Source organism: Bombina bombina, chromosome 1 (genome assembly GCF_027579735.1).
Source record: "Bombina bombina isolate aBomBom1 chromosome 1, aBomBom1.pri, whole genome shotgun sequence".
Classification (NCBI taxonomy): domain Eukaryota; kingdom Metazoa; phylum Chordata; class Amphibia; order Anura; family Bombinatoridae; genus Bombina; species Bombina bombina.
In genome coordinates, this window is record NC_069499.1 from 803,213,374 (window position 1) to 803,234,777 (window position 21,404).

At 34.9% G+C, this 21,404-nt stretch overlaps 1 protein-coding gene across 1 annotated transcript in view; it reads left to right on the forward strand.

Moving 5' to 3' along the window:
* The first annotated feature begins 1,141 nt into the window (after window positions 1–1,141).
* TSPAN6 (tetraspanin 6) overlaps window positions 1,142–21,404 on the forward strand; it is a 53,597-nt gene continuing 33,334 nt past the window's right edge. The window contains exons 1-2 of the mRNA XM_053699376.1: window positions 1,142–1,299; window positions 19,237–19,425. Of these exons, the coding sequence (XP_053555351.1) occupies window positions 1,213–1,299; window positions 19,237–19,425 (276 nt within the window). The 5' untranslated portion in view covers window positions 1,142–1,212. The remainder of the gene's footprint in view (window positions 1,300–19,236; window positions 19,426–21,404) is intronic.

Below are 21,404 nucleotides of genomic sequence, written 5' to 3' on the forward strand. Positions count from 1 at the left end.
GTGAATATTAATAATGCAGGTTAATTGTCAACTAGTATAAATAAAAAGAGAGAAGCGCTCAACCAGGGAACGAACAATAGCATAATAGCTTGTTCTATGGTTAGGTATCACCCAAGAAGCAGCCTCTTTTTGCTCAACATGTGCCTTTCACAGAGAAGAACTTTCCTGAAGCATATCAGTCTGATCCTGACTTCACAGTACAGTCCAGCCCCGAAATACCAGGCAATCCCTCTCTGAACAAGAGAAACAGCAAAACCCCAGACGTACGTTTCACTGACGAGGCCCACAATAGGTCGAAACGTACGTCTGGGGTTTTGCTGTTTCTCTCGTTCAGAGAGGGATTGCCTGGTATTTTGGGGCTGGACTGTACTGTGAAGTCAGGATCAGACTGATATACTACAGAACAGTTATTCTCTGTGAAAGGCACATATTGAGCAAAAAGAGGCTGCTTCTTTGGTGGTAACTAGCCATAGAACAAGCTATTATGCTATTGTTCATTCCTGGGTTAAGCACTTCTCTCCTTTTATTTATACTAGTTGACAATTAACCTGCATTATTAATATTCACTTCTTTACAGAAGTATTATAAAATATTGCTGCATATATATGCGCTTTACTTGCAGAAATAACATAAGCAATGGTCATTTGCATGTAAGTTGTAACACGGCCCTTAAATATGCCTCGAATATGCAAAACAATAATAAATTAATTGTGTTGTTGTCATTGTAAGTTCATTTTTTATTGTCGATGCTATGTTTAGAATATGAATGAGAGGTTTGTTCTTGACCACATTTACCGTGCATCCTAGGTGTGATGGACATTCCCCATAAAACACTAAAGGGGAAAAAAACAATTAACTTTCAAGGTTTCATAATACAATTTAAAAATAAATAACTATATATAAGCTTTCCAACACAACAACACACTAGTCTAGATCGCAGTGGTGACACGAAACAATCGTCAGTTTCCTGTCATATCACATTCCTAGATCGATAATATTTCCATCCACTGTAGTATTGTACTGTCCTTCGGGTGTTATCGGTATTTTCCGTCATCGGCTATTCTCGGCAATAACCAACACAAGAATCGCATTTCTTCGACAGTCTTCGGAGGTGCGCTCAGTCTCAGTCGGCAGTTTCCGGTCAGTATTCGGCTACAGTCGGGAGTTTCCGGTGAGGGTCAGTAGCTCGGTTGGCAAACTTCAGGGGTAGACATGGCTTCTCCGTCCCGCAGGCTGCAAACAAAGCCCGTTATAACGTGTCTAAAAAGCGTCCTGCTCATATACACCTTTATCTTCTGGGTGAGTATAATGGGGGTACGGGTTGTTAAGCTGGAAGAGGGCAGTAACCGGATAGTTACACTATTGGGGACATTTAAAGTGATACTTATAAGTATGTTTGTAGAGTTTGATTATATATTTTTATTATTTTGTCAGTAAAACGAATTAATTTGTCTGTGCCTCCGTTGTCAGTATATGGTTCCTGTATAAATCATTCTGTTATTCTGGATAGTGTTCCAGGGAGAAGCTTTTTATGCTTTAATGAATGTTCACATTTACTTCTTTGCAGATAGGATAGTAGATAAATGCTCTAGCTTTACAGCTGAAAAAAACAACATTGTAAATCAAGATAACCAGGGCCATACAAATACAGTTACTAATTCACAATTGCATTAATTTACTTCTTTATTGGTATGATATATGTGCCCAGTTTTATACATTGTTACGGGATTTAAGATTACCAGGGCAATATACATATAAAAATATGACAATGTGTTTTTAGGGGAAATTAGGTAAAAAGTTCTCATTCTCTCTTGAAATTATATACTAGTACCAGTCAAACATAATAATTGGATGACATTTGTTTAGTTGATTTGTGGAATTGTGTTTCTGAAGATTAAAGGGGTATGAAACCCAAAATTGTCATTCATGGTTTAGATAGATCGCAAAATGTTAAAGGGATAGAGAAGTTCAAATTAAACTTTCATGATTCAGATAGGGCATGTCATTTTTAAACAACTTTCCAATATACTTTTATTAATTTTATTATCTAAATTGCGTCATTGTCTTGCTATCCTTTGTTGAAAAGAATACCTAGGTAGGTTTAGGAGCGGCAAAGCACTACTGGGAGCTAGCTGCTGATTGGGGGCTGCTCATTGGAGTACATGATGTCTTCATCAAGCTCCCACTAGTGCTTTACTGCTCCTTCAACAAAGAATACCAAGAGTACAAAGCAAATTTAATATTAGAAAACTTAAAAGTTGCTTAAAATTGTATTCTATATCATTAAAGACAAAAATGTGGGTTTCATGTCCCTTTAATATTTCTTATTCCCAATTGTTTAAAAAAACTGCTTCTTTCAACTTTTATACCCAAAAATGTTTTGTAGCGGCATTAGATTGGAAAATATTGCTCACTGTATCCTGTGTACATGCAATATAAAGCTTTCTCTGGTGGAAGGCACAGAAGCATTATAATAATAATAATAATAATAATAATGAGAAACAATAGTCAATTAGAATAATTGTTCAAGCTGCTATTTTGCAAAAGCTTGTTATCTTAGGGAGAGTTTTCAAGTTGAAATGTGAAACCTTTTATAACACAGTTTTTAAATTATGAACCAAATGTTAAAATTAACAGTTCTATAACACATCCCTGAAATCTGTCAGCTCTCCAATGGAAATATTATATATATGGTCAACAAATTTGTTAAAAATCTAGAAGCCAGAAAGATTTGGCCATCAGTATGATATATATATATATATATATATATATATATATATATATATATATATATATATATATATATATATATATATATGTGACCCTCGGTTTACAACGGTTTAATTTACACCGTTTCAGAATAACAACCTTTTTTTTCCAGTCATGTGACTGCTATTGAAAAGCATTGAGAAGCAGTGCATTGATTAAAATAGCCAGTAGGTGGAGCTGTCCGCTTGTGTTGCAGCAAAGATATGCAAGCCAAGCAAGCTGAAATTAATCAGTATAACTAGACCTGAGCTATTAAGCAGCTTGCAAAGGAAGAAGATCTTCCTGTCTATAAATCAGTCCAGTTTGGAATGCATAGTATAAATTGTTTGCAGAAAAATGCAAGTAAAGTCTGTGTGGTGTGATTATTTTATTAGGTTTATAATGCTGTTTAGCAAATGTTTTTGCTCATTTAACTTAGTTTAATTATATATTCTGTGTTGTGTGATTATTTTATGAGGTTTATAATGCTGTTTATCATTTAAAGTCTTAATTTCAAAGCTTTAAAAATAATGTATTAGGTGTTACTTATGACAATTTTGAGAGGGGCCTGGAACCTATCTCCCTCACTTCCCATTTACTTACATTATAAACTGGGTTTCAATTTACAACGGTTTCGATTTACAACCATTCCTTCTGGAACCTAACCCCGGCGTAAACTGAGGGCTACCTGTATATATATATATAGTGTGTGTATATATATATGTATGTGTATATATATATATATATATATATATATATATATATATATATATATATATATATATATATATATATATATATATATATATATATATATATATATATATATATATATGTATGTATGTGTATATATGTATATATGTATATATATATATATATATATATATATATATATATATATATATATATATATATATATATATATATATTATATCCACAGTATATCCAATTTATCCAATTTACATCTATTACCAAAATTACTTAATTCTCTTGTTATCCTTTCTTGAAGGAGCAGCTATGCATTACTGGGGACTAGCTGAGCATAACTGGTGAACCAATGAAAAGAGGCATTTGTGTGCAACCACCAATCAGCAGCTAGGCCCCAGTAATGCATTGCTGCTCCTGAGTCTACCTAGGTATGTTTTTCAACTAAGGAAACCAAGAGAATAAAGGAAATTAGGTAATAGAAGTAAATTGGAAACATTTTTAAAATCAAATGCTCTGTCTGACCCATGAAAGAGAAAATATTTGGTTTTCATATCCCTTTAATTTATTGGGAATTGAATGTTGTATTTTAATGTCCTTTTACTCACTTAAAGGGACAGTAAACATACCAAATAATGTTATATAATTCTGCACAAAGTGCAAAATTATATAACATTATCTTAGCGGCACCTTTATAAATCTAAAACATTTCCTGATTATTTTTTTTTATCCTAAAGTTGGACTCCGCTCAAGGTTCTACTGAGCAGGTCTTGTTCAAAAGCGCTTAGTTGGCCCGCTGTCTAGTCACAGTGCGCTGATCGCGCCATTGAAGTGGTGAAGGTAGCTCGCTCCCGCTCTGATCTGGTAGCGGGAGCTAGCTACATTCACTTCAATGACGCGATCTGGCGTGACTAGACAGCGCACCCGTGAGCGCATTTGAAAAACAAGACCCGCTCAGTAGAACCTTGAGCAGAGTCCAATTTTGAGATAAAAAAATCAGGAAATGTTTTAGATTTATAAGGGTGCCGCTAAGATAATGTTATATAATTCTGCACTATGTGCATAATTATATAACATTAATAGTATGTTTACTGTCCCTTTAAGTTAAAAAAAATAATAATCTAGATCATATTATTAGATCTAAAATAACTTTATTCATTCCATAATTGTATGTTTTATTTTGGGGACCCAGAGAATTTTATTCAAAAGTTATCAGGCAACGGCTCACACTTTCAGCAAATACAGCAGCCATTTCTGTTTTTCAATCAATTGTTCACAGAGTGCCTATATAAACATTACAAGATCATGTGCTTTTTTGTATTATAATTTCTGCTTCACCCTTTGCACAAGGTCATAAAGCTGACAATGTAATCCCTATAAAACTTTTAAGAATGTTTTGTAAAATCTTTACAATGTAACCTTATTATTTATGCTGCCCTTGTTATTAGTATTTTTTTTCATTGCCCCTAGAGAGGCTGGAATTTAACAACCAGAATTCATACTTACCCTACAACATTCTACCCAGTGATTGCTTGAACAGCGAGGGGGGCATATTTATATATTTCTCATTGGCAAACAGCTAAGGTTATTAAACATACCTAAACAGGGATATAATTGGCTTGTAGGATAATGTAAAATTTAAAATGGTTTTATATAGAGATTTTGTTTTGCAAAGCACAAGCTCATCACTAATATAAGCTATTCACAAATAAAAAATAACATTAATATCCCTTTTTAAATTTTGCTCGTGGGATTACATTCCATGTAATATAGCTTCTAGGACTTTAGACTCAAAGGGTAGTACTAAAATATTTTTTGTATTCTTTGTTTCCCATGGCAGGTAAAAAATAACATTAATATCCCTTTTTCAATTTTGTAAAACTTGTTTTTCTTGTGAATTGTTTGGTTAAAAAAATAATAATATAAGCTTGGCCCCTGCAAGCAATAATTTAGTGTTCATTACAAGCTAAGCAATATGCTGAATATTATGTCTGATTTCCGTATTGTAAATTTTATATGGAATTGTGAGCTAGCGTTCTATTTTGATTAGGCTCACAGTTTAATCTGGAAGCATAGTGGACCATTATGTATGTATATGTAGAGGATACGTTCTTTTCAGGTTTGTGCAATAGACGTGAATGCTGTACGTTGCTAGAGCAATAATATGCTGCAGATCAGGGTAAACATTCCTTTGTGTTGCCTGTGGGTCTGTGGCTTCATTTTTACATAGTTCCAGCTGGCTCAGACTAGACAAACATCTTGCGCTGGGTATGGCTTTAGGCGAGTCACTGTCAGAATTAGCGTTCAGGTGCTAACAAGACTACTGTGCCACTGTAAAGTGTTTTCAATTAGCATATTTCTGTTTTCCTTTTATGTCAGTATAACGCTAATGTTCATGGTTTAGTAAGAACATGCAATTTTAAAGGAACACTAAAGTAAAAGATAAAGTTTCATAATTCAGCTAAAGCATGAAGTTTAAAACCTTTCCAGAATACTTTCATTAAAGGGACACTGAGCCCAATTTTTTCTTTCATGATTCAGATAGAGCATGCAATTTTAAGCAACTTTCTAATTTATTTCTATTATCAATTTTCTTCATTCTCTTGCTATCTTTATTTGAAAAATAAGACATCTAAGCTAAGGAGCCAGCAAATTGTTGGTTCAGACCATGGACTGCACTTGTTTATTGGTGCTGTCCAATCTGCAAGGACGACCCAGGTTGTTCACCAAAAATGGGCCGGCATCTAAACTTACATTCTTGCTTTTAAAATAAACATACCAAGAGAATGAAGAACATTTGATAATAGAAATAAATTAGAAAGGTGCTCTATCTGAATAACAAAAGAAAAAAATTGGGTTCAGTGTCCCTTTAATATAATGTGCACATTCTTTTTATATGCACACTTTCTGATGCTCCAACTCCATCTGAGCATGTGCAAACGTGCATAGTATATATTTATATGTTGTACATTTTGTGATTGGTTGATGGCTGACACATAATAAAGGGAGACAGAAAATTGGATTACATTTTAAATTTGCCAGAAAATATTTTACTTCTCATTTCAAATTTAAAGTAAGTGCTATTGTATTGTCTTTTTATTGTGTATTTGTCAATGATTAAATTCTGCAGTATTTTGTATTCCTTTATGACATTTTTTCAGTTAACTTCTGTTATCAAATTTACTTTATTCTTTTGGTGTCCTTTTCTGAAAAGCATACCTAGGCAGGCTCTGGAACAGCAATTAACTACTGGGATCAAGCTGTTCATTGGTGGCTAGACACATGCCTCTTGTCATTGGCTCACCAGGTTAATTACACTTTAACCCCTGCAAATGGGTTAAAAAACATAATTTATGTAAGAACTTACCTGATAAATTATTTCTTTCATATTGGCAAGTTCTTACATAAATTATGTTTTTTTTTTTCATGTAATTGAGCTTGTGACGTATGGGATATTAATACCCAAGATGTGGTACTCCACAGAAGAGTCACTAGAGAGGGAGGGATAAAGATAAAACCAGCAATTTTTTCCGCTGAAAAAGTTAAGTCCACATCCAAAAAATGTTTAATCTGCCCCCCCACCAGCTGAGCTAGAATGAGGGCTGCACCATCATGCAGACTTGGGGGCTGTCTTTGGTTTCTTAAAAGGCTTGGATTTATTCCAACTTGAAGGTTTCCAATTGGAACCAGATTCTTTGGGGAAGGATTTGGGTTCTGTTCCTTATTCTGTTGAAAAGAACGAAAACGATTCGAAGCTTTAGATTTACCCTTAGATCTTTTATCCTGAGGTAAAAAAAAAAACTTCCCCCCAGTGACAGTTGAAATAATTGAATCCACCTGAGAACCAAATAAATTGTTACCTTGGAAAGAAAGAGATAGTAATCTAGACTTAGATACCATGTCAGCATTCCAATACTTGAGCCACAAAGCTCTTCTAGCTAAAGACATAGATTTAACATCAATTTTGATGATATAAAAAATAACAGCACAGATAAAATGATTAGCATGTTGAAGGCTAGACAAATCAGGATCTGTTTCCTGTTGCGCTAAGCTTTCCAACCAGAAAGTTGATGCAGCTGCAACATCAGTCATAGAAATGGCAGGCCTGATAAGATAGCCAGAATATAAATAAGCTTTCCTTAGATAAGATTCAAGTTTCCTATCTAAAGGATCCTTAAAGGAAGTACTATCTTCCATAGGGATAGTAGTACGTTTGGCAAGAGTAGAAATAGCCCCATCAACTTTGGGATTTTTTTCCCAAAACTCCAATTTGACTGCTGGCAAAGGATACAACTTTTTAAACCTAGAAGAAGGAATAAAAGAAGTACCAGGCCTATTCCATTCCTTTGAAATTATATCAGAAATGCATCAGGAACTGGAAAAACCTCTGGAGTAACCACAGGAGGTTTATAAACAGAATTTAAACGTTTACTAGTTTTAGTATCAAGAGGACTAGTTTCCTCAATATCCAAAGTAATCAACACCTCTTTTACCAAGGAACGAATATACTCCATCTTAAAGAGTTAAGTAGATTTGTCAGTGTCATTATCTGATGTAGGATCTTCTGAAACAGAGGAGGATAATTCAGTATATTGTCGGTCATTTGAAATTTCATCAAATTTATGAGAAGTTTTAAAAAACCTTCTACGTTTTATTAGAAGGCGGAATAGCAGATAAAGCCTTCTGAATCGCATCAGCAATAAAATCTTTTATATTCACAGGGATATCATGTACATTAGATGTTGAAGGAACAACAGGCATTGTACTAGTACTGATGGATACATTCTCTGCATGTAAAAGCTTATCATGACAACTGTTGCATACTACAGCTGGAGATATAATCTCCGCTAACTTACAACAGATACACTTATCTTTGGTAGAACTGTTATCAGGCAGCTGGGATCAAACAGTGGTTTCTGAGACAGGATCAGATTGAGACATCTTGCAAATGTAAGAGAAAAAACAACATATAAAGCAAAATTATCAATTTCCTTATATGGCAGTTTCAGGAATGGGGAAAAAAGGCAAACCGCATAGCCCTCTGAGCATAGAAGAGGCATATTGGAAGTGGGGTTAAAATAATTAAATTATTTGGCGCCAAGAATGACACGCAACGCAAAATTAAATTTTTTGGAGCTAACAACATCCAGGAAAATGACGTAACTCGCGTCATGGCAGACGCAACCTTGTGCAAGGAGACCTGTCATCAACTAAGACGCCGGAAATGACAAATTTGCGTCACCGAACGTACCTTCGTGCCAAAAAAAATCTTGTGCCAAGAATGACGCAATAAATATCAGCATTTAGAACTTTACATTAATACATAAAGTGCCAAACCATAGCTGAGAGTGTCTTAAGTAATGAAAACATACTTACCGAAAGACACCCATCCACAAATAGCAGATACCCAAACCATTACTGAAACAGTTATCAGTAGAGGTAATGGAATATGAGAGTATATCATCCATCTGAAAAGGGAGGTAGGAGATGAATCTCTACGACCGATAACAGAGAACCTATGAAAAGATTTCATGCAAGGAAAACCATAGAATTCAATAAGTGATACTCCCTTCACATCCCACTGACAAACACTGTACTCTGAGAGGAGTCGGGCTTCAAAATGCTGACAAGCGCATATCACAGAAGAAAATCAAGCACAATCTTACTTCACCACCTCCATAGGGAGGCAAAGTTTGTAAAACTGAATTGTGGGTGTGGTGAGGGGTGTATTTGTAGGCATTTTGAGGTTTGAGAAACTTTGCCCCTCCTGGTAGGATTGTATATCCCATACGTCACTAGCTCATGGACTCTTGCCAATTACATGAAAGAAACATAGTTTTAACATACCTTGCTTTTGTGTAAAAAAAAAATGAGTTTGTCTCATGACCCCTAGAAAGGCAAAAAGCAAAATATAAACTAGGTTTTGTAAATGCTGCCAACTACCTAAACCAGCTATTTGATTTGGAAGATTTGTCGGTTACAGAATTTGCCCTCTCTAGGGAGCACAATTTCTATGTTAAAGCAAGGTCTTTTATTGTTCTTTTAAAGGGTCAATCAAGCCAAAATTAAACTTTCATGATTCAGATAAGACATGCGGTTTTAAAGAACTTTCCAATTTACTTTTATCATCAAATTTGCTTTGTTCTCTTGGTATTCTATGTGGAAAGCTAAACCTAGGTAGGTTCATATAGGTTTGATACCTCGGCCATGGTTTCCTGGTCACTTAAGTTACACATGCTACAGGTAAAGCAGGGAGGAACATGTATTGTGCTGTTTATCAGCACTATCATGTGATGTCTAGAGGTATGATACATGTTCCGCCCTGCTTACCCTGCAGCATGCTTAACTCATAAGTGTCCAGGAAAACATGCCCAAGGTGGCAGCCCTAGGTTCATATGCTAATTTCTAAGCCCTTGAAGGCCGCCTCTTATCTCAGTGTATTTTGAAAGATTTTCAGTTAGACAGCACAAGTTCATGTGTGCCATGTAGGTAACATTGTGTTCACTCCTGTGTAGTTATTTAATCAGCACTGATAGGCTAAAATGCAAGTCTGTCAAAAGAACTGAAATAAGAGGGCAGTCTGCAGAGGTTTAGATGCAAGGTAATCACAAAGGTAAAAAATGTATTGGTTATGCAGAACTGGGGAATGTGTAATAAAGAGATTATCTCTCTTCTTAAAGGGACAGTAAACCTTAAAAATAATGTTATATAATTCTGCACATAGTGCAGAATTATATAACATTATTTAAGTGCTATAGTTCTAAAAACCTTTTTTACCTTTTAATATGTAAAAATTATGGCGCTTTTACAGACCCGCTCTCTGCTGAGCGGGTCTGTAATATTTAGTCAGCGCATCGGGCCAGCTGTATAGTCACAGCCCGGCCCGACCGCACCATAAGTCTAAGTGCAGCTCGCTCCTGTGACAGGAGCGAGCTGCACTTAGTGCTATGGCGCGGTCGGGCCGGGCTGTGACTATACAGCTGGCCCGATGCGCTGACTAAATATTACAGACCCGCTCAGCAGAGAGCAGAGAGCGGGTCTGTAAAAGCGCCATAATTTTTACATATTAAAAGGTAAAAAAGATTTTTAGAACTATAGCACTTAAATAATGTTATCTAATTCTGCACTATGTGCAGAATTATATAACATTATTTTTAAGGTTTACTGTCCCTTTAAACTATAAAAGTTTTCGAGTAGAATGTCCCTTTAAACACAGTTATGTGAGAGCGATGGTGCACGTTAGATTATCAAATGTTAGTAATTCTGTTAACCCTTTAAACACAGATAACAACACATGGTCATCATCCACATTGTCTTAAGCACTTTCTGAGCTACTTGGGCACATAAAGTTTAAGCAAAAATATCCTTTTTTTTTTTTTTCAAAAAAGCTTTATTGAAGCATTTCAAACTTAACAATCATCAAATTCAAAAGGTTTACATAATGCTGCAAGCCATTTGACATTGAATTACCTTTTGCAGTTTTCTTTTATACAATTTTTAACATTAAGCTTATGAGATTCAACATTTAACCAATTGAGTGCTCTTAGTGAATTACTAGCAAACCGCAATAGTGAAACGCAGAGCAATATGTTAGAGGGAGGGGAAAGGAATGAGGAGGGAGGGAAAAAGAGTAGAGAGAAAAGAGAGAGGGGGAGGAGAAAAAAAAAGGGGGGTTATATTGTTCTATTCCAGATCGCCAAGATCATCTCGTGGGTGTCCAATTTCTCAATTTTAAGATAGTGATATGTCTCCTAGGTGATAAGTTCAGCCACTTGTTGTTTCCATTCTGGTAAAGATGGAACACATTGTTTCTTCCATCTCTTCGGTATAAGTTTTTTTGCTCCTGTTAACATTATGAGAAGGAGCACGAATTTAGCGGGATCCTTAATCTTGGGTAATGAGCTAAACAGAATACTCTCTATTGTATTTGGTAGAGTTATACCGAGTAGATCAGAAATAAAAGAGAAGACTCCTGACCAATATTCCTGCAATCTGGGACAGGACCACCATATGTGGGCAAGGGAGCCCTCCTCTCCACACCCTCTCCAACACTTGTTACTCAGGAAGGGATATATTTTCTGAAGCCTCGATGGAGTCAGATACCAGCGACTCATTAGTTTAATGTGAATTTCCTGAATTGAAGCAGACACTGAGGCTCGCTTCGTGAGTGTAAAGGCTTTAGACCATGAGTCAAAATCTATCTCTTTCTGTAACTCACTATTCCAGGCTATGGTGTAAGATGGGAGTGCTGTTGAGTCATCTGTAACTGTCAGTTTGTACAAAAGGGAGATGAAAAAATATTCATATTTTAACATATTTACCTATAAAATAGGCCAACAATAAAGGCCTAGAGACCCCCAAAACCAAAGCCCCTATATAGGTTTTAATCGCCAGGCAGGGGGCGTATTTTGGCCTAGGCAAACAAGGCACTTGCCTAGGGTGGCAGATCGAGGGGGATATATATATATATATATATATATATATATATATATATATATATATATATATATACAGTATATATATATATATATATATATATGTATATGTGTGTGTGTGTTTTCCTGAACACTTACGAGTTAAGCATGCTGCAGGGTAAACAGGGCGGAACATGTATTATGCCTCTAGACATCATATGATAGTGCTGATAAACAGCACAATACATGTTCCTCCCTGCTTTACCTGCAGCATGTGTAACTTAAGTGTCCAGGAAACCATGGCCGAGGTAGCAACCCTATATGAACCTACCTAGGTTTAGCTTTCCACATAGAATACCAAGAGAACAAAGCACATTTGATGATAAAAGTAAATTGGAAAGTTGTTTAAAATCACATGTCCTATCTGAATCATGAAAGTTTAATTTTGGCTTGACAATAAAAGACCTTGCTTTAACATAGAAATTGTGCTCCCTAGAGAGGGCAAATTCTGTAACCCACAAATCTTCCAAATCAAATAGCTGGTTTAGGTAGTTGGCAGCATTTACAAAACCTAGTTTATATTTTGCTTTTTGCCTCTCTAGGGGTCATGAGACAAACTAATTTTTATATATATATATATATATATATATATATATATATATATATATATATATATATATATAGTGTAGAATTTTGCAGCATTTTGAGTGCCTAGGGCAGCACAAGAAATAGAAACACGCCACTGTCACCAGGTGATCATGGTAATAGTGATCGCCCGGTGTAAATAAATGTGCATTTATTTGAGTAGAGGTTCATGTGTGCCCTATGTGCACATTAAAGATAATATTAATATACACAGAACCCTAATTTATATGAGGATAACCACTTCTTGTTTTTACTATAATATTTTGTTTTAAAAGCACAACAATGTTTGCAACCTTGATTTTTACATTTTTTATATATATATATATATATATATATATATATATATATATATATATATATATATATATATTCTTTTTATTCTTTTTTTTTTTTTTTTATAATGAGGTCTCTAGGCACTTATAATAGGCCATCAAAAAGTCTAGAGACCCTTTAAGACCCCTTGTTTTAAAGCCCAAAATCTTTAAAATAAAGCCCTTATGTAGGTGTTTATAGCCAAATGATTACTGTGTACTGTGTATTTATGAAGAGGTTCATGGAAACCCCTATGTGCACATCAAAGTGATATAACTATACTCAAAGGTCCTTATTTATATAAGTATAACCCCTTCTTGTAACTATACTGTTAAGAAAAACAAAACACACAATTTTTCACAACCATGTTTATTAAAATTTTATATTTGTAATATATATCACGTCATGAGATATATATATATATATATATATATATATATATATATATATATATATATATATATATATATATATATATATATATATATATATATATATATATATATATATATATATATATATATATATATATATATATAGTATATTTTGAATGTTTGGTCTGCTGAAAAAAAACAATACATAATTTGTGTGGGTTTCTCACTGAAAAATGTTCTAAGGTAGGGTTTTTAAATGTGAGAAGCATCTAAAGAATCCAAAACAGCTCAGCACAGGGATTGAAATGGCTTAGCAGTTAAGGGCTTACTCTAAACAAAAAAACATACTTCTATGTAAACAAACTTCAAATAGTTCTTTGGTTTCTATTTAACTCTTTCCTTTTGTCGACATTGGAACAAAGTCCCAGCCCGCGGTCCCATTTAGCAAAGGGCTATGGCTTCAGGACGGCCAAGACGTTTTATGCTGGAACATGGAACGTCCTAATGGCGGCAAGGGTTTAAACAAGTGTTACAAAACTATGTATAGTATGCTCATAGAATTGTATTCACATAAAGGGTAGGAAGGCCTGTAGCGTAGATCAGAATAATTTTGTTTGGTGCTGCATAAGCCACGCATTGTTCCCCACCCCATTAGGCCTTGGGTTGGACAGTTCTGACATAAAGTTAAACAACTTATAGTAAACCCACATACGTCCTGGTAACACTGCTCTAATGTTCCATAATAGATATTACAGTGTAATCGTTTACATTATAAATCTGCATATGTGTTGTTTTATTAATTTCAAACCTTTATATGGAACCAATCCCCCGCTGAAGGGACAAGGAACTCAGGATTTTTCTTTCAGGATTCATACAGAGCATTCCATTTTAAACAGTTTTACAATTTACTTCTATTATCGAATTTGCTTTGTGTCTTCTTGGTATCCTTTGTTTAAAACTTAAATGGCTCTTGTTGTTGGCTCACCCGATGTGTTTAGGTAGCTCCCAGTAGTGCATTGCTGCTTGTTTAACAGAGGATACCAAGATAATTAATGAAATTTGATAATAGAAGTAAATTGGAAAGCTGTTTAAAATTGTATTTTGTATCTGAATCATGAAAAAAATAAGAGTTTTGTGTCCATTAAAACTACACAGTTATGCTTGGTCATAAAGGGATATAGAATTTAAGTATCATAGAATTTGAAAAGCCTAACACAGCAAAAAAAACCAAAAAAACACTACTGGTTTCTGTGTTAGGTGGTGTGCACATGGTTCTGTTTCAGTGCCAATAATGTGATAGTGGTGGCACATGCAGTCTACTGTGGTATGCTCAGTCACATGCACAAGAAATGTTTTTATTCAAACAGTGGTAGATTTTTAAACATGCAATTTGCATAATTAAAGGGACATGAAACCCCCAAATTGTTCTTTCATGATTCAGATAGAACAAACACTTAAACAAAACTTTCCAATTTCGTCTGTTATGATATGTGATTAATTCTCTTGGTATCCTTTTGTTGAAAGAGCAGCAATGCACTACTAGGAGCTAACTGAAAACATCAGGTGAGCCAATGACAAAAGACATATCCTGCTACCAATCAGTAGCTAGTTCCTTATAGTGCATTGCTGTTTCTAAGCTTACCACGGTATGCTTTTAAACCAAGGATACCAAGAGATTGAAGCACATTATATACAATGTAAATTGGAATGTTGCATGCTCTAGCTATATCATGAAAGTTTAATTTTGACTTTACTGTACCTTTAAACATGTTACAGAAATGCTTGTTTTAAATTGTACCTTTTGGGGTTGATCACAAGTTTGCACTTTATTTTGTCAAATAATAATTTCTCATCGGCTGCCTGCATTGTCAGCGTGTTTTTTTTTTTCAGTGATCAGTCACAAAATGCTTCTGCCCTTATTACACCTGAAGATTAAAATCAGCCCAAAAACAACACAAAATTAGTTGTTAATCCCTTGGTTTTGTAAATCCATAAACCAAATGTGCAGAATTAAGGACAAACAAATGCAAGTTTAGTGCAGGGCTCGACAAATTTGTTCAAATTCTAGGAGCAAAGCCCGTACATTTAGGTTATTGTGGTGGAGACTTTAAACCGGGAGCCAGGGCCTAATTTTAAGGCGCCCATGTTTGTTGAGCCTTGGTTTAGCAATTACATCACTGGTTGATGGCCTAAATATTTATTGATTCCTTTTTATAGTTTGTACTGATGCCAATAGGGGGATGTATGCAATTAACCTATTGTTCCAAAACCATAGAGATGTGTGCGTATATATTTTTAATTAATTTGAACAGGGTCATTATTAATGAACAAGTGCTTATTGTTAATTTTTCAACTTTGAGCAGCTAGCGTTTGTGTCAGTTTAGGGATGTTGCTTCCTATTGTCATCCAGTATGGTGGTATTGTCTGCGGGTGTATCAAGTCCTTTTAGCTGTGCAATTCAATAAGTGAAACATTGCCTTGTAAATGTCCTGTTTAAATATCGAGAATTTGGATTTTGATCAGGCAAACATGATGGGCACAATCGTAATAATTCCAATAGGTTTGTCAAGTCTCCTGTAGAATAGGTACTTAATGTGAGAATTGGAAATACATAGATACTGCATGTTATTTGGAATTTTTCATATGGGGTAAATTTTTATTAAAGGGACATGAAACCCAAATTATTTATTTCATGATTTAGAAAGAGCATGTAATTTTAAGCAACTTTCCAATTTACTTCTATTATCAAATTTGCTTCGTTCTCTTGATATCCTTGGTTGAAAAGCATATCTAAATAGGCCTCATATGATTGGCTTACCCATGTGCATTGCTATATCTTCAACAAAGGATATCTAAAGAATGAAGCAAATTAGACGTAAATTGTAAGGTTAAAAATTCTATTCTCTATCTAAATCATGAAAGAAATATTTTAAGTTTAATGCCTCTTTAAGCTGCGTTTGCAGCTTTTTAGGATATGCTGAGCAGGCACATAGGAGCAAGCCTGCAGCACAGATTTAAGAAGCTTATTTTGCATCTCCACGGTCTCAGAAGTGGCGATTACAAGCAGCAATTGTAGGTGGACATATTCTTTACATGTAAACTTGTCCTGCTGCAATTATGATAAATGTTGCCCATAGTGGTATAATTATCCTGTTTATATTATAAATGAATTTTGATTACCAGTCTAGCTTTACTTTTATGCAGATGACATTAGTATTTACATAGTGACTTGAGAACTAAAATGTATTTGTGCAGGGTATATATGTCAGCTGCAAGTTACTGTAAATAATTGTATAATCTATTTTTCCTTCTTCTTTTGCTTGGCTGGACCTTACTTAGATTGGTAAGTATTACTATGAGACATTCTGCTGTTTTAGTTTAGTTTGGCATTTAAAGGGACATTTAACACTAAATAAATCATTGCTTGAATAATGTATTCAGAGCAAAAATTAGCCTGAGAATCATTTGTACATGTTTTTATAAAAATTATATTGATTGTTTAAATATTTGAAAAAATAAGGGTTAAGTTAATGTTTGTAAAGCAGTGGGCGTCGCCATATTGTAGGTTAGGTTACACTAAGGCCGATAAGGGGTATAAATGGCTGATTAGAGTGAGTAACCAATGACTGTGTGGAATATAGCTGTGTCTGCACTTCCATTTTTAAAATGAATTGGGAAGCCCACAATATTCAGAATTAAATTACAGGAAAGGAGAACAAACTAAATAATGAAAGTATATTGCAAAGTTGTTTTACGACATGTAGTTAAACTGTTTATGTTAAAGGGCCAGTAAACCCACCAAATAATGTTATATAATTCTGCACATAGTGCATAATTATATAACATTATCCTTGCGCCAGTTTTCTAAATGGAAAATGGGTTTCTTTCCGTGCCCAGATGCGCTTAGGAAAGAAGCAGACCCGCTCTGTAAAATTAGTTTTCCTAGATAAATATTTCTGAAAAACTTTCATTTAGAAAACTGGTGCTAGGCTAATGTTATATAATTCTGCACTATGTGCAGAATTATATAACATTATTTGGTGGGTTTACTGGCCCTTTCATATCTTGAGGTGTTTAATGTCCCTTGGCAAACTGATTTTAGTTTTAGTATCTGAAATTTGTGTTTGTGTATTTACACTTTAAAGGGGCACTAAAGTCAAAATCAAAGTTTCTTGATTCAGATAAAACAATGTAAAATGGAAATATCTATATAGAAAGTTGTTTTAAAATCTTCCACATTCTTTTTATTTGCTTTCTGAGGCTACAGCTCCTACTGAGCATGTGCAAAAGTTAACTGTGTGTGTGTAGGGATTTTGTGATTGGCTGATGACTGTCACATGGTATAGAGGGAAGGAAAATTAACTTTGAAATTTGTCATAAAATATTCTACTGCTTATTTCAAATGAAAAGTGCTATTGCATTGTCCTTTTTCTGTGTATTTGTAAGTTATTCAATTCTACTGCGTTAAATGGTCCTTTTTCTTTCATGATTCAGATAGAGCATGCAATTTTAAGCAACTTTCTAATTTACTTCTATTATCATTTTTTATTTGTTCTCTTGGTATCTTTATTTGAAAAAGCAATAATGTAAGCTTACGAGCCGGCCCATCTTTCGCTCAGCACCTGGGTACAGCTTTATGATTAGTGGCTAAATGTAACCACCAATCGGCAAGCGCTATCCTAGGTTCTGAACCAAAAATGTGCCTTCTCGTAAGTAGATATGTGCATGGCGAAAAAATTCAGTTCGGATCGATTTGTGTTTTTTCGAATTTCGGTTCGGAGCGATTCGAATTCGGAAAAATTTGAATCAATTCGGTTCGGATTCGTTTTGAATTCATTCGAATTCAAATCAATTCGGCTGGATTCGGTTCGGAAATTCGGAATTTCGGTAAGTGTTAGGTGGGATTAGACTAGTATTATGTACCGTATATTAGGTGTAACCCATAGCAGAGTGATATAACCTAATATACTGTACAATACTAGTGTAATCCATGGCCATCGGAATCTACCGAATAAATCCAAACTAATTTGGATTTATTCGGTAGATTCAGTACTATTTTAATTCGGAAATTCGGATCGATCCGAATTTTACGAATTCGGCCGAATTTCCGAATCGATTCGAAACGAATCGCGCATGTCTACTCGTAAGCTTTACATTCCTTTTTTTTCCCTTCAAATAAAGATACAAAAGAACAAAGAGAAATTGATAATAGAAGTAAAATAGAAAGTTGCTTAAAATTGTCTGCTCTATCTGAATAATTAAAAGTTGAAAATTTGCTGTGCAGAAAAAAATGTTTGCAAACTTATATACAGGAATTATATTTACCTAATTATCCCCTAGAAATGTTAACATGACACAGCATATTTGTAACTCTGTATATGCAACTGGTACTTGGTCTCCTTTATTTACATTTATCTGGTCCAGCTGAAATGCCTATACTTCATTTTTTTTAATGAATTGGAGTAAGGGTAATTTTGGAATAAAGAATAGTAATTATGTTTACTTTTTGTTCAGTTTATTTGCAGAGTAAAGTTCATATGGCAGCAATACCAATTTGAATGTCTTTGACAAGTTCATTTTTACAATGAATCATAAACATGTTGTTGTGCAAAGCCACACCAGTTGCATTAAAGTGTTTAATATTGCTGCTTTACCTTATCTTCAAAGGTAGAATGAGTTACTAATATCCAAACATGTGTAAACTATACTCTTATGTTGTATAAAAACACATTCAGTCATGGAGAAAGTTACATTAGCAACATAAATATCTACCAGACCCACTAGTTAGGTGGTTTTGTATGTAAGGAAGACTGTTACAGCCCTCAATGACCGTTTTGGAATCTAGTGTGTACGTGTATATGTGTAATATAATCTAGTATTAGCGTGTTGGCTGCCTACGGTACACTCGCATGTATGCAGCTATAGTCTACAGCTGAGTATGTATTTTTGTTTACTAGATGAGTTTTAGCCCAAACGTTTCTATTTGTCAAGTAGCTGTCTTTTTTTTCTGCCCTGCTAACATCGTTTTGTTACTCCAGTTCACAGGTGTCATACTATTGACAGTAGGAGTTTGGGGCAAAGTTAGCCTGGATGTGTATTTTTCACTCCTCAACGAGAATGCCACCAATGTACCCTACGTCCTTATTGCCACTGGTGCTGTCATCATCCTTCTGGGAACCTTTGGCTGCTTTGCCACATGCCGTGGGAGCACGTGGATGTTGAAGCTGGTAAGAGGGTTTCTTATATAGATAAAAATACACACACTGACATATATACTTAATTAAAACTATAGGAGGACAAATACATACATATATTATTGTTTGTGCTTTGCTGATTCTGGGTTAATAGCATGCGCACACATTTTTAGAGAGAGAATTGCATCCACATATACGCATTCAGTGAGAGCATGCATGGTGCGATGGTTGTGACTGGCTACATTGAATCGGGAACACTGAATGTAAACCTGTACTACCTGACTCTAGCACAACAGTAGATTGGTTAAATGGCCAAACAAAGTGGCTGCTGATTGGCTTTTGAGTACTGCCACTCTTCTGTCCACATCCAACAATAAACAAGAATATGTATTGGAGGAATTTATGTGCACTAAAAATGTTTCAATATTGCAGTCATATTTTTTCTTGGTTTTATTTATACCGCTACTATTTGTCATTTTGATTCCCAATATAATGTTTGCAATTATTTTCTTCTAGATGCTCCAAAAGCTTTTTTCAATTTACTTCTGGAGTCTACTTGTTCCTAAAAGCTTTTCTTACCAATGTGGACTATATGCTTATAATATCAGGAGTTACATGTCCCAAGTGACATTATTATACATTATACACAGACTGCTTATAATTAAATGGGATAGATTTTATAGTACACTATTTAAGAGTACAATGTTAAGCTGACATTTCCATCTAGGCTAATAGATCTATTCTATAAGCCATGTCAGTCCTTTGATCGTAGAGGCTGCTTTACTGTGGTGCACGGCTTCTAGATAAATACAAGAAAACCTAATCATTATTTACCTGTATTTATTGTAGATCAGGAGCTGCATGTTGCTTCTGAGTTTTATATACAAGGCGTGCTGTAAATAATTGATATGACCGTCTTTTGTTTAGACTTGACTGCCTAATTTTTCTGTTGAGATGTGAACTTAATGGAACAATAAGCACGTTGAGACTGTAATAAAAAATGTTTGACATAATTGTATTGTTTATTTTGCCCCCCTTTTTCTGTAATTCAAATATGAACATTAAAAGTCCTCCAATTTTGAGAACTGTAAGAGTTTGTGTCAGGCTTCACAAGCCAATCCCTGTCACATATCTGTCACTAGTTGGCTTCTGGACAGTAAGGAACATTGATTACCTTTGCTAACATAATGACCGTGGCTAGCTGTATCTTCTCCTGTAAGAAGTCTGGATAAGCGCCTCGAAATAAGTGAAGTGGAGGGTGGAGTTTGCTTATTGAAAAAACAATTGCAGCAAACGAGGTGATAATACATTCCCAGTATTTTCAAACTCAAAGTTTGCAGAAAAATCTTGTAATTGCAAGGTGTTTACTGTTCCTTCACTAGTGTATGCTTTTATTACACCTAGACAACATAAGCATAAACTCTTGTTATACTCACTGGGTGGTCTCCAGGCTCTGATATGCCCCAGAAGACAAAAAGCGAGAAGAGGGCGCCCCAATGGTGTGATATCTTCACAAAATAAATAAATTGTCTGACAAAAAGAAACGTACTCACAATTTGAAAAGCACTAAACAAGTGCTACACAGGGAGGCTGGAAAGTTAGAAGTCGCCCAGCAGACTTTTACCCAACAGTAAGGTGTATCCAGTTGTGAGACTTTTTATTGTATTGATTTTACTGGATTTATTAAATATACCTCTTTTTTATCATTATATTATGTTCTGAGCTGCTGATTCCACTGCATTGATTGGTTTTGGGCTGTCTCTGCCTATATCCTTGACTACACTGGATACACCTTACTGTTGGGTACAAGTCTGCTGGGTGACTTCTAACTATCCAGCCTGCCTTTTCTTTTGTGAAGATATCACACCATTGGGGCACACTGTTCTTGGTCTCGTTTTGGTCTCGTTTTGTACAAGATCGTTATGGAAGAGGAAGCTGCCTGGTTTACCAACGTCATGCCATGAGCGCAGACACCGTTTTGGCGTACTTCACGTGACTTTTATTTAAAGACT